At 40.6% G+C, this 14,706-nt stretch overlaps 1 protein-coding gene across 1 annotated transcript in view; it reads right to left on the bottom strand.

Moving 5' to 3' along the window:
* mei1 (meiotic double-stranded break formation protein 1) overlaps positions 1-14,706 on the bottom strand; it is a 59,922-nt gene that overhangs the window by 27,109 nt on the left and 18,107 nt on the right. Inside the window, exons 11-20 of the mRNA XM_005737949.1 lie at positions 14,198-14,297; positions 11,080-11,214; positions 10,521-10,635; positions 9,925-10,016; positions 9,486-9,633; positions 8,968-9,079; positions 4,832-4,892; positions 4,066-4,163; positions 1,344-1,500; positions 197-344 (exon numbers count right to left, since the gene is read on the bottom strand). Coding sequence (XP_005738006.1) covers positions 197-344; positions 1,344-1,500; positions 4,066-4,163; positions 4,832-4,892; positions 8,968-9,079; positions 9,486-9,633; positions 9,925-10,016; positions 10,521-10,635; positions 11,080-11,214; positions 14,198-14,297 — 1,166 coding nt within the window. The remainder of the gene's footprint in view (positions 1-196; positions 345-1,343; positions 1,501-4,065; positions 4,164-4,831; positions 4,893-8,967; positions 9,080-9,485; positions 9,634-9,924; positions 10,017-10,520; positions 10,636-11,079; positions 11,215-14,197; positions 14,298-14,706) is intronic.

Raw genomic sequence — 14,706 nt, 5'->3', positions numbered from 1 at the left:
TAAAAGTGATAAAGGTTAAAAAAAAGGAAAAGAAAAGTTAAAAATACTGGAGACTTAAGGCACCATAATAGCAGAGAAGCCTGAAATCTAGGTAAAGTTTAAACTTTACTTCCACGGTGACGCTGTACCGTAAGTAGTGACTGCTTTGAAAGTTTTCAAAGTTACTGTGTGTGTTTTGATTTTGGCTCAGCGTTACCCCATCGAGTGAGGGGCTCTTGTCCTGTGTGAGTGCCAGCAAGTAGAGGGCAGAGCGGAGCACAGAGTGAGGCGGGACACAGCCCTGCTCCTGCACAGAGCGCAACAGCCACACAACATTGGAGAAGACTATCTGGTCAGGGAGGAGCCTGGATTACACACACACACACACAAACAAACACACACATAGTAACGGCATTAATTGCAGTATTCAAAGTTCACATAAAGACAAAGTGCCCCCAGGGACACGCTGACGAAAGAAACTCGATATCTCTCAACACAAACGCACTAAAACATATGCAAAAGATCAACACACACATTCAGAGATCCTATCCCTGAGTATACAAACAACACGCACCCTCAGCCCTCCCACGCTATGTAAATCTCTGGCCACATCTCTCATAATCTTGATGAGACCGCGCAGTGGCAGGGAGAGGCTTTCATCGCCTTCCCAGGAGGTTAATGCATAGCCGAGGATTCGCAGAAAGAAAAATTAAACTTTCCAAGAAGCCGACACGCTGTTTTTCTCAGGTTATAAAAAATGCATTTGAGACCACTCTCGACGGGCCACGGCAGAAGAACAAGGAGAGAGCTGCAATGACGTGTGAAACCAGACGAATTTATATTCATACAAGTCTGATATATTCGATATAGCACGACTGCATTCATCATCTTGAGATTTTGGTTATGTAAACACAGTAATATAGCTCAAATGTTGCCTTTTCTGCTCTCAAAGTATGGACTACAGCATAGCTAAACAAGGCTTTGAGAGTGCCAGATGTTTGGTCATATCCACATGAACCAAAATTTTCCAAAACTACTTTAATTGGAAAAATGTACAATTCTTTCCACATAGTCAGAGAAATGTAATATTCAATAAGGTCCATGTCAATATACGATAGAGACAAATGTTTACTCTTCACAAGTGCTTAGATACATAAGAAAAATGATGCTGATGCTAAAATATGCATCGGTTATTTTTATTTCCACAAAATAAATAAATAAAATAACAGCTTATATCACAAGGTTGCCGGGCACTTAAATTGAACAAACTGTTTGTGATGTTCAACACTGAAGTACATAATAATTTATCCCAAGAGTGCTTGTATATATCTAAATATATCCCTGCTGCTTGTGTGCGTTATTACCTGTCTCCTTGCTGCAGGGCGAGGTACAGCATTATCACCAGGCAGTATTTCGGAGCCTGTGGTCCTTGATATTCACACAGCACAGAGGGCCACTTTGACAGGCGATAACACAAAGAGGGAAGGTTGTGCAGCAGTAGATTTTCAACCTCCTTCAGATCTGAGGGACAAGCAAGGTGATGAAACAGAAAGGAGAAATGCAATCAATGCTAGAAATGGGAAGAGGAGAAGGTTTGAGACAGAGAGCGAGAAAGCAACAAGAGAAGGTGGAGAGAATGAGAGGATATGAATGAAGGCGAGAGGTGGTGGAAATAAAACAGAACACAGCAGAAGAGGCCCTGAGGCCAATTTTCCAAACAGGTATTACTCACTAATTTTTTTTTTATTATTTTTATACAACTGAAGGCATGCCAAAGCTGATGTTTATGAAAAAACACTCCTTTACAGGCAAAAACGAGTGAGGCTTGACTGATATCCAAACAAATCCAACTACAACGCCAAAATTCATCATTAAGCAAACATGGAAAAGCTTTAATTAATGTCTTATAATATTATCTGAAAAAACACATTCTGTTGCATAATGTAGAAAAATTAGGATGGATTAAAAAGCCGATAGAATGATGGGTGTGAAATGAAAGGGAGCATAAGAGGGAACATGAAAACGTAAAACATGAAAAAAGGAGTCAGATGAAGATGAAAGACAGAAGGGCTCAAGCAGGAAAGCAGCGTTAGAGAAAGGAGAAGGGAAGGAGAAGGACGGCACAGGCAAGGCACAGACCCTGATCCATGACTACACAGTGGATATACAGTAAAGCTCCAACAGCATCTGCGGGAAGTGCAACAAAGAAAATAAAGAATGAAATGAGGAAAAAAACACAAAAAGCACAGGAAAAAGAGAGAGAGAGAGAGAGAGGGTGGCAACAGTGAGCTCTATGGTCTGGAGGGTAACTGTAAGTAAGAAAATATACTGTTTACAAACCAGAGGAAAGTAAGAAGGGCTCCAGTTACCAATGCAGCCATCACCTCCAGGGAAAGAGTCAAAGAGTGAGGAGTGAAGAAGAATAGGGGGTTGTACTGAGTTTAAGAGGGAGGACTGGGACAGAGAGAAATACAGCAAAGGGTAGACAGATGAAGAAGATGAGAAAGGGGACAATAGATGGGAAAGAAAAAAGAAATAGACCCACACAGCAGGCAGCAGTGACACACTGCCTCCTGTTCAGGTCCTAAAGAACAGAAAAGTAATCCGAGACGAGAGGACAAGAGCCTTTTCTTAAACATTCACATGAGATTAGCAGATCTCTTTAAAGCACAATCCCGATGACACGCTGTGATGTATCACAGGAGCAATCAGTAATATTAAATCTTAAAAGCACTAATGAGACTGTACACAAAGCAGGACATGACAGACAGGGGAAAAAATCTGCTAAAAACCTGAAAAATGGGAGTTTTTGAACAAGAAAAACATACACTGTAAAATGTGATAGGAAAATTTCGAGATGAGAGGGAAGAAAAATGAGGGAAAGCAAGAGGCTGAAAATGAAATGGAACCTGATAAGGATGATAAAAGGGAGGAAGATGGTGACAGGCAGGAAAAGAAACAAACAGGACTCTCGCTCTGCCAAACTCATTATTCACCATCACACACACACACAGACACACACACGCGCTTACTTACTCGTACAACTCTTACATCTCATTACCTCAAAGAAATATTTTACTCCACTCTGGTGTCAGTGTCACACAGACACATCTGCGGGGGACAGCTGCAGTTACCAATGAGCTGCTTTCCTTTGCTCTTTATTTTAGTGGATGCTGCAGTGATGTGAGATAAGTAAGTGTATGGAGTTTGTGCATTTGCTTCCGTGTAATGGAATTAAAAGCAACCAGCACTTGGAACTGGAAATGTTACCTGTGCGGACCTATGTGTCATAAAGCGCGCTGACATTTAAAAGCCTTGGCCTGAGCTCTCTCACATAGGAAATACAATTCAAAGCCAGTTAACACAATCACCGTGTTTATAGTCCGCACACCTGGTTCCCTTCCTTTCATCCTTAACAGAAACCGGAGCTCTTGTTAGTCAACGTGCAAACACTTTCTTTGTTTTTTTCTTAAGCTTGCCTGTTGACTGTCAGACCCTCCTTAAGAACAGAGTTAACTTAACTCAAAAGAACAGGTGAGTCAGATGGAAATGAGACTCTCGCTCGAGTTTTTGATGTTTAAAGTCAACATAAAGACGAAAGAGAGAGAGCGTGAGCCTGAGTGGGCGAGGAAGCAGGCATGTGACAAAGAAAAACTAAAGCAAAACTGCAAAAGAACCTTATTTACTTTTTAAATCCAGCATAATTTTGTCAGTTCATGGCAGCGGTTCTGGGTAAAAAAAATGTATAATGAAGGATTTGATGAAGAAGCACCTGCTGAATGTAACATGAAGTCAGTTTGATTTAGTTTGCCGAGTATGAACTATACCTACATGTATCACGTTAATACAGACAGGCGGTAAATATTTGATTAAGCTGTGAATGGGGAAAAAACAGTTGAAAACCTCAGCTACAGCTAAGACGTGCTTTGGTGACACACTGACCTAGCCTATTCGGATAAACTGCAATGACAGTTCACTATTTCTCAGAAAACTGGCAGCATGACATCACTGCTGAGAGCAAAAACAGGGTTTTTACCCTGACTGCATGTCTCCGTGTGTGGTGCAAACGTGCATGTATTTGCATACCGTGCTGGTGGGAGCCAGAAGGAAGGTCTGACTGGGAGAGAAGACACATACTGAGTTTTTGTAGAAAACCACAGCAAGATGCATTCAGATTTGGGTTCCTGAAAGAGGGAAAAGGCGCTTGAACACACACAAACAAACACACCGAAGGAAAAAAAGATTTAAAAAAAAAGAGAGAATGAGGGCACCAGAGACAAACAGTGAACAATTACCGCTCAATGCGCGGTCAATACAGCTAAGAGCTAACTGTAAAACCGAGGACAGGATGTGCTTTGACAAACTTCTCTCAAAGATGAAATGCACAGTGTTTAGTTTCATTACAGCTCAGAGCATGGGGGTGGGCTTAAGCCTATCAAGTAAACCACATATATGACCACACTAGTATACGAACACAAAAAAAGGCACACTCTAACACGAAGACCCACAAAAGCGCATATTCTTACATGTGAAAAACAAAGCACACACAATGCGAAAGTACACTGTGGACTTTGAAGTAGTAGATCCATCGCTTAGAGACAGACACACTGCTGAGAAGACTGGCTTATTGGACAAAAAGTAGAGTGACTCAAAAATGACAGATGCCTCGGTCGGTGTTATCTGCCTCATTGCTAAATGTGCTTCGACAGAGAATGATAATAGCAGCTCGGCTCACAGAGCCACCGCGGCTGGATACACACAGTGTAGAGAAACACGCGTGCGCCGCTGCAGTTTTAATTGTCGTGTGTGTCTCTGTGTGTGTGTGTCCTCAGGTTATCCTCTTACAATGTACCTGTTTCCTGCACAGAGGAGGCCTTTGTGTTCCACAGCCAGTCTGTAGAAACCAGAGGACGCTGGAGGGAAGAAGAGGTGAAGAGCAGAATAAATAAACTACTACACAGTGAGAAATGAGGAAGAAGATGAGGATGATAGCAAAAACACTATTTATATAATGCAAACAATGAGGTACATCAAAGCCACTAACAAAAAATGTGACAGTTAGTGTAAACACACACAAAAAAACCCCTTCAGCCTAATTCTAAGGAAAACACCGACCCAAAGCTCAGTGTTGTAATGACGAGTTTAGCAATGAATTTAAATGACGAGAAAGAGGAAGAGCAAGAGTAATAGAAGCTCTTTTTTATTTCTAGGCTGTCAAAAATTTCTTCATCTCATCTCATGTGTCACATTTAAAGTCATGTCACCTTACTGCCATGTCCACCCTATCAGAGTAGTAGTATAGCTGATTAGGATCAACTAGGTGAGACTTACCAGTTGTTGTTGGTAATACATCTCAGATTCTACAGGCCTCTGTTACCATCTTAAATGTTACAGTTTATTACAGAACAATTAGAAAAAGACTGAACAAGTATGACTTGTTTGGAAAGGTTTTGCAAACGTTGATCTGAACAAAGAACAAGACTTCAGCTACAATGACAACACCTCATACCAACACTATCAAGCACAGTGGAAGGGTGATCATTTGGGTTTGTTTGTAACCACGGGACCATTGAGTCGACCATCAGCTTCTCTGTATACCAAATTAGTCTAGATTCAAAATCTGAAGTTCTCTGTCTGTCGGGCTGACATCTAAAGTTTGGCCAAAAGTGAGTCACACAACAGGACAATGATCCCACGCACAGCAGAGTCTGCAGCAGAATGTCAAATCCAGACCTCAATCAGAGTGAAATCCTGCGGTTGGAAGGGAGCTGCGCATAAACAAATGCCCACAAACCTGCATGAACTGAAGCAATGGTCTAAAGAAGAGTGAACCACACTGATGTGAGACACTGATAACGTCACAGAAAAACATTTCTTCAAGATATTGCTGCAAAATGTGGTTCTACAAGCTTCTGAATCACAGGATGGTTTTTCACAGGACTGCAGGGAGTCCTGACAAAAAAAGGTTTCTTTTAGGTGTAATGTGTGACTGACAGGTTATAACTTGTCATTTTCCAACATGCAGGATTACTGTTTTAAAGCGACATTTTTTTCCCACACGCACACAATTTTCTCTCAGCCCTGCCTCAGTAGTTTTCAGTGCCTAAATGTAACTAGTGACAGTGAGTAAAAATGAAGGGAATCAGTGAGTTAAAAAAGCAAAACAAAGTGAAAAACACATTCAGCTTTCTAACACAGATGCTGCAGGTCTCACACTAGCGAGCCACGGAGACCTCATGTTTAGACACAAGCTGGCTCTAAAAAAAAGCATTTTATGAAACACCGGGATGAAAAAGTGCTGGTAAAACACAGGTGCCATCAGTTCATGATGCCCAAACCTTTGCATTTTTTTTTTTAATCTTAAATTAATTTCCAAGCAACACAAAATAACTTTTAAATTTAATTTAATGAATCACTGAAGACTTATGACAAATTTGCCTTCAGTAAAGGAAAAAAAAGGCTATACTGTAAAGCTGTATTTAATATCTTGACCGTTGCAGTGCTTCAGTGAGAGAAAGCACCTCAGACTTATTAGAGAGATGTTTTAATCCCATAAGGGAACTAAGTTGCTTTCTTCTTTGTTCATGTGGACCTATGCCACATCTGCAGGAAACTGCTCTGCTTTGATAAGCGCTTCCAGGACAAATACCGAGCTTAGGATTGTTTATAATGTCACCACATCGGCTTGTCTGGACGCCAGAGGCAACAAGTTCTCTGTCAATTACTGAGTCTCATCGTGCTGACAGCCAATTTTTAAGAGCCTGCATAGTTTTCCCACTACAGCGATATCAAATTTAATTAAGGCATTTAGCCTCACTTTTGATAAATGTAGAATAAAATGTTGATATTACTGTTTCTGGCATCAAACAGTGCAAAAGCCCGATTTTCATTTTGTAAACGTTATCTAACCATATCAAAGGTTCAGTAGCTCGGCGGTGAACACAATATGTTGGTGGTGATGAAATAAAATGAGCTTAATTTCTTTTTATATGATTAGCTGGGAATAAAGCTTTGTGATGAAACTGCTTCTGTTTATTTCATTTAGTAAAACAATTTATGACTTTAAACAACATTTAAGCAAAGCGTTTAATTGGCCAAGTTGGATTAAATGAACAGGCTTGTTTGGAAATATATTTAGTTTGTATTTTGTATTCCTGTGAAGATCAGACACACGGAGACCTCGAGACTCGTGGTGATGTGGGCTGGCTGTATGTTTCTAGCAATACCACCCGTGATATCTGCAGAGCCAACGATAACAAGACTCAAAGGAGCGGCTAATTTAGAAACATGAGCTGTGAGGGCTCTACAAGCCCTTTCAGCTACTGATATCATGAATCTCACTACACTGTAAATGAGTTCTATCAGCCTCCAGACAAACAAATGTGGTATTTACATTGTGGTGTAGTTAGTGCTGCCATGGTGTGAAAATTAAGTGTGCTTTCCCATTGCACTGTAAAGCCATAAACTGTATGTAAAAGATGGCAGTAGCCTCTGTAACGCCAGCCATTTTTGAAGCATCAAGCTGACGGTGATTTTTTGGAAATGATGTGGTAAGCAAAGGCTAAATCTTCTTCGTCGTACTTTTTGACTCTAATGCTGACCATTATCCGCACAAAATGAACACCACTATGTATTAAAAACACTTTCCAACTAGAGCAGTCACCTCCTGCTGGTGATTAGAAAGAATGCAGGCATATCCAATATTCGCACTGGTCTCCCTTTTCAGATGTGGAAGCTTTTATATACACAGCAAGGTGAAGACATTCACATGAACTGCTCCACTGAACTTTGTGGTAAACTATTGCAGTTCCTGTTCACTTGTGTGTCAATCAAAAATCGTTTGTTTTATTGTCAAAATGTTTTGTTTACATTATCAGTTAACGTCTGTAAATTCACTTTGGCCAGGATCGAAGTGCTCATAAATCAACAGATTATCGTATTACCAGTATAATAAAGCTAAAATCTAAATGTGCAGGAAACCTGAAGTGAAAGTGATTCACCCTTTTCTGTGAACATTAAAAAAAAACCACAAAACTAATATAAATTATATTATTGGCTATACTAGGAAATTTTCATTAAAGGAGCATTCTTTATAATCTTTATAATCCAGGAAAGTAGCTTTATAATTTAGAACAAGTCTTTTGGTGATCTTACAGTAGCATACATAGTAAAATATTTTATTGTGTCCGTGTCAATAACAATGTATTTTTTAAATATACCAAAGTAACTTACATTTCTCTGCTAACATCTTTATAATTTGTGAATAATCTGTCCTATATACCATTTGTTATCTATACAATAAACCATTACAAGAACAACAGTTTAGGAATAATTCTTATAGATGCTGCAACACACAACCTTGCAGCCTAGACAACATGTCAAATGTGTTTCAGACAAACTGACACATTTGACACTAGACTACTTTGATATACACAAGAGTTCATTTTTGACTCAGTGTCTGCAATGTGCTGAGGTCCTGTGGCTGCAAAACAAACCCAAATCATCACCCCTCCACCACCGTGCTTCACATTAAGTGTGAGGTGTTCGTGCTGATGTTATTTTGGTTTTTTTGTAGAGCCTGGGATGTGGCTCTTGGTTTCATTTGCAAGCTCTTGAGCGTTGCACAGTTTGACCTCGGGCGAAATTGCTCAGATATCCACTGCCGGAAAGATTGTGCCATTCATACTTGAATGTTCCAGACCAGCAAACTGGCAAAAGCTCTGCTTTTATATAGATACTTGGACTTGCTGTTGATCAGTTAATAAAGCTCAGTTGATTAGCATCAGCTGGTTGCTGCCTATAATTCAAATGGAAGCAGCTATGAGTGCACTTAGTATTTCAAAGTACTGCATAGACTCCTGTGAAAACATTCTTATTCAAGACTAAGATTTACCACAGACAAAAAAAGAATGATACCGTGCATCATTCTATCATATCATTTCTTATCATGAAACACCTACTGCTGTTTTGAGTTTATTCAGAACTCACCGAGCTTATTTGCAAAGGCAGGCATGAGAGATGGAAGCAGGGTGAACTGGGAAGATAGGATAGAGTAGAAGTTCTGCAGTATGGGGGCACTGGGTGCATGCTCACACATCCTCTACACACATAGGAATTTACAGACAAAAACAAACCACAAACTGTAAACAATTTTTTCCCGTGTGATTGATTTTTTTAGCCTGAAGAGACCCAACGAAATATAACATAAAAACAATTACAAACACTACAGCAGAGGCACTGATCAATAGGCACGCGTGTCCATGTGTACGCAAAGCTAATGTAGACAGAGGCTGTGTGGCTGTGCTTATTAATATAGTCATTTAGAGGAGCCGCCAGACGGTGCATTATAATCAGCATGACCTATTTCTCAGAAAACAGCAGCCGGCAATTGATCATTTCCTCAAGTGTTTGGTTACGACTATGAAAGAGAGACACGGGGTTAAGATGAGAAGATGATTAATGTACATCTGGGTGTACGTGTGTGTGTGATGGTTTTCAGCTCTCACTATAACAGTGGGTATCCAGACAGCGTCACAGCAGCGGAGCAGGCATTGACACAGAGACTCTAGAGAGTCCTGAGCACTGCTGTGCTTGTATGGAGCTGTAAATGTGTTCTCCTTCAAAACAGGGTCTGATGCACACTCCTCAGCCAGCCTTGAACAGATATCAAACACACACAATAACCCGCCTATAAAAAATACACAGAGACAGATGCAAAAAATACTCATACCAAGGATTTCATTAAGCTCTTCCATCTGCAGTTTAACAGAAAAGATGTAATTCAGTTACTTCTACGATAGTTATTGATTCAGTCCTATTTTCATCTTCTTCATTTTCACCTTTTTTCATCCATATGAGAAAATCTGACAGACATACTGTAAGAAACTCATAAAACTTTGTAAATGCGTTTATTCAGTGATGCCACTGACTTAACAACGTTCTGACCTGCAGGCAGACTGAAAACAGATCAGGGCCTGGAGCAGAAATCTTTCAGACCTCAAAGCCTGGCTGCTGGGATCTGACCTCTTCATTCTCCCCTGAAAATTAACAGAGCGAGATGTTAAAAAGGGAGTGCAGAAAAGAGAGAAGAAATGATGCAAAAGTCAGGAAATCACATCAAACAGAAAACCATCATCCTTTTCAAGTACTATCTAAAATAATGGAACCTCTTCGTAAAAACAGACTGAAAGAGACCCCTCTGTTATACAAGAATCACCCACTCACGTGTATATCTCTGGTTATTATTTTAATGTTTCAGCTTGAATATAAATGCATGCAAACTTGTTGATAGTCACATTAAATACCATTGTTGCAACACTGTTCATTTTTAGCCAGGAATCAGGACTCTTTAAAAAACAGCGGTGACAGACAAAAAAAAAACGGCATCAAAGAGAGCTCTGTGTGTCAGTGTAACTTTTGAAAGCACTGATAACCACAGTGGGTGGTGGGGTGGTGGTGACCACTCACTGTAAAACCTGGCACAGATTGACAGACGAGACAGATCTCGTATTTTTCCATTTGCAGATAAAACAAAATCTCACAGAGCTTCGCAGATGAGCGGGGGAGGGCAGCGTTAGGTTGACAAATCTGTTGGTGATGGCCTCTATCAACTTGATTATTGCCTCGTACTGGACTGGTCTGGACTGGTGGTCGAGTCTGAAGAATTCAAACACAAAAGTAAACACTTGATATTATCGGGGGTGGAGTAGGTGGATGGTGCAGGGAAGAACAAGCAAGCGTTGCAGAAGGGCATGGTGTGGATATCAAGTAGTTCTGTATGTACACCCATGTGTGACCTACACAGAAGTTAAAACAGCTCAAACGATCAATTAAGTGTGTAAGTATGTTTTTACTTTTTTGTGTCATGCTGTGTTGTTGTACATGTCTGCTACTAATGTGTTTACTGTGTGCATAAAGGTATTAGGCAATGTATCTGTCTGTTTTGTCACTTTATTACTATTAGGTCAGAAAAAATTATACAGAGAATTTGCTTTAAAAGACTCTAAAAGGTTGCCTGTTTCCTCAGGATGTAGTTGCACAACCGCCCTTTGGCAAGAAGTAACTCTTTTACATATTTGCAGCCTACATGTTTGTGTATACCTGAACAAAGCAGAAGTAACGCTGGCTGCCTGTGTGGCTACCAGCAGGCAGGAGGAGGAGACTCCACCAACCAGGACCTCTGAAACTGCCACAAACCCTGCGCCACTGGGGAACAGACGCACACTTGCAGGTTGTCTGCACATGCACACAAACAGACATGTAAAGCATTACCAGGAAACCTAATAGGGTTTGCTTGTTGAAGCAAAGAATGAAAAAGGAAGACATTTAAAAATGACACATCACAGTGGATCTGAAAGCTGCAGAGAACTGTGCTAAAAGAAATCAGGAATTTTTCACTGGTAGGAAATTTTTGACATGAAAGTCAATAAGAAACCATGAAAAAGCTGACCGTCTACTTTTTCTTTTTGCCTGACCTTATCTATAATTCTTTGTCCTGCTGTGCCAATAGCAGCAGTGACTGTTTGCTGAGTCCCTGCCTCCCTCACTCACACACACACACAAACTCTCTTTAAGGGCAGGCACACACAATAAACAAATAGTGCTGACCTATCGGCCTTAGAAAGATCACCAGAGTACATCTCCAAGCTGCAGCATCACAGCTGTGCACTGGCTCACTGTTGCCGCAACATTAGTTACACAGAACATCCTAAATAACACATGCATGCACACTGAAGTGTACACAAACACACAAATTGTCGTGCCACCCCTGCGTCATTTAAGCGAGGTAGCTGCGTGCAGGAGGCAGCACACTCACTTACACTTAGCAGTGAATGCACCGAGACAGCAGGCACTATATTCAAATCTAATTAAACTTCCTAACTGTGCTATTAGTTACATTATGTGCACAATGGCACAATCTGTAATCAAACTAACTTTGTATTGGGGGGCTAGAGGGTTGAAAGCAGACTTGTACCTCAGATGGTTGCTGTCTGGAAAAGTTCAAGCCTGCAGAGCATGTGTGATAATGGTTCTTGTTAGAGCACTGTATTGATTTTTATTTGCTGTGGATGATCCAACCCGAACCCCGACCTTAATAATAACTGAGTCATGTCGGGTGATTCTATATAAAAATATAGCTTTTATAGCTTTACCATTACAATTCAATGCTTTACTCAAAGCCTTACCCGTAACATTAACCTAAACCTAGTCTAAAAAAAAAAAAAAGGTGCTTACTAGAATGTCCTCAACCTCCTAAAATTTTGGGTCTTAAACTCAAACTGTTTTTCATAAAGATAGATACACAAGTATACACCCAGACAACACACACAGACACACAGGTGCACACACACACTTTAGCTTGTTCAGCACTTTAAGAGCACCGGCCGTGCTACTTTTTACACTTCTACTCAGCGTAAAGGACAAATTTCCCCCTAAGATTATAAAATCTCTTATCCTCTGTATCTCTGCCATGTGACAGGGGAAACGTTCCATTAAAATTATGTCAACCTTGCAGAAACAAGACTCCTGTTTTTACTGGCTTGAGATATATTTTCATCTCCGAGACAGCAGACAGTTAATTCACATCTAATTAAAGTTGCCAGTCCACCGTATTTGACATGTTTTACAGGACGTAGCTTCTCCTTGTCGGAGCAGATGGAGCTGCGCGCGATGTTCAGTAAACGAGCAAATGTGTGGTGGAGTAAAATCTTCAGCATAATTGGCTGTGGGGTTTTGGTGAAATGACATACACTATGTAAACTTTACAACCACAACTTACCGCAAACAGACAGATGTGCTGATGGTTTTATAATAATGGAATAACTTTTAAAAACGTTACAAAATACACGCATAGCCACAAGAAACATTTTACAAACGTATATAAGTATTGGGTATTGAATCAGTGGTTTAACAAACATTTGAACACTATATTGCCAAAAGTATTTGCTCGTCTTCCTTCACAAACATGTGATGCAGTCCTATCATTTGCAGCTATAACGGCTTCAACTCTTCTAGGAAGTCTTTTCAACGTTTATGGAAATTTTTGATTATTCTTTCAGAATTGCATTTGTGAGATTAAACAATGATGTTGGACGAGAAGCCCTGGCTCAGCTCTACTTAATCACAAAGGTGTTACATCAGGTTGAGATCAAGACTCTGTGCATGACAGTCAAGTACTTCCACACTAAACACGCTCATGTCTTAGTAGACCTTGCTTTTTACACTGGTGCACAGTCATGTTGGAACAGGAAGGGGCCATCCCCAAACTGCTCCCACAAAGTTGGGAGTATGAGGCTGTCCAAAATGGTACTAAGGCACCGAGTCAAACTCCTGAAAAACAACCCCACACCATAATTCCCCCTCCACCAAACTTTACACTTGGCACAATGCAGTCAGATAAGTACCGTTCTCCTAACAAACCTGGTCTTGTCCATCGGATTACCAAATGGAGAAGTGCACTTCATCACTCCTTAGAACACATCTCCAGTGCTCTAGAGTCCAGTGCGTGCTTTATACCACTGCATCTGACCTTAAGCATTGCGCTGCTCAGCCATGGAAAGCCGTTCTATGAAGCTCTCTCTGCGCTGTTCTTGAGCTAATCTGAAGGCCAAGGCAAGTTTGGAGGTCTCCTGCAAATGACCTGACCCCACTCTGTGATTTTAAATGTCCTGTCACTTCCGAGCTGTGCTGCTGTCAATCCCAATTGCTTCCCCCTTGTTATAGTACCACTAACAGCTGACTGTGGATTATTTAGTAACAAGGAAGTTTCACGACTGAGCTATCATGATTTTGATTTTATACACATGAAAGTGATTGGAACACCTGAATTCAATGATTTGGATGGGTGAGTGAGTACTTTTGGCAATATAGTATATTAATATCATTTGGCTAATCACCAGCGTATTTTCTGAGGGAGCCATATTGTAAACTGTATAATAACATTTTAAATATTAATCTATTTACTTTGGGATCCCAGTGATTATCATGTCTTCTTCAGTTGCTCCCTTATTTGCCAGGGGTTGTCGTAGCAGATGGATCTGCATATTTGATTTGCCACAGATTTGTCATGCCAATGCCCCATTTGAGGCATGCCTCCCAGAGATTTGTTTGCCCTCCTGGTGACCTTTTTATTTTGTTTTGTTAGAGAAAAGTGTTAACTACTACACTATAGAGCTAGTCAATAAATAGAGTAACTGAAGAAAATAAATATCCATCTCACCTCTCCAGTATTTCTCTGAGGAGCAGCAACCCTTGTTTTGGCACTTCCAGGTTGGTCAGCTGCAAAGACTCCTTCAGACTGCGCACCAAGGACTCCATACCTAGCTTGCAACACAAACATGCTCACTGCTTCAAAGAAATACTCGAACTCTCAAATGAGCAGACACAAAAACAACAACCAAAAAACACTCTCTAACCTTGCTCGGTGCCAAAGTTCTTAAGAGTTGTTGAGAGACTACAGCCTACAGCAAGTTCGCATATTAAAATGAGTGGCATGCTCATAAATGTATCACAAAGGATGCACACACAACAGCACTCGCAGCCTTGCATGTTAAACAAACAGAGACAGCGGTACATCTTTCTAATTTACTGCTACACGGAGTCTGCTGCTGTGTTCATACTGACCTAGAGCAAGAACCTAACAGCAACAAGGAGTGGTTAGAGCAGATATCCTGTGTACTGGTAAATTAAGTCTGCATAGCAAGTGTTTCTCAAACTATTTCTCTGGGG

Source organism: Pundamilia nyererei, unplaced genomic scaffold (assembly GCF_000239375.1).
Source record: "Pundamilia nyererei isolate P.nyererei 1_Seehausen unplaced genomic scaffold, PunNye1.0 scaffold00081, whole genome shotgun sequence".
Classification (NCBI taxonomy): domain Eukaryota; kingdom Metazoa; phylum Chordata; class Actinopteri; order Cichliformes; family Cichlidae; genus Pundamilia; species Pundamilia nyererei.
The sequence above is the reverse complement of the archived record's forward strand: the minus strand, read 5'-3'. Positions and strand labels throughout refer to the sequence as shown.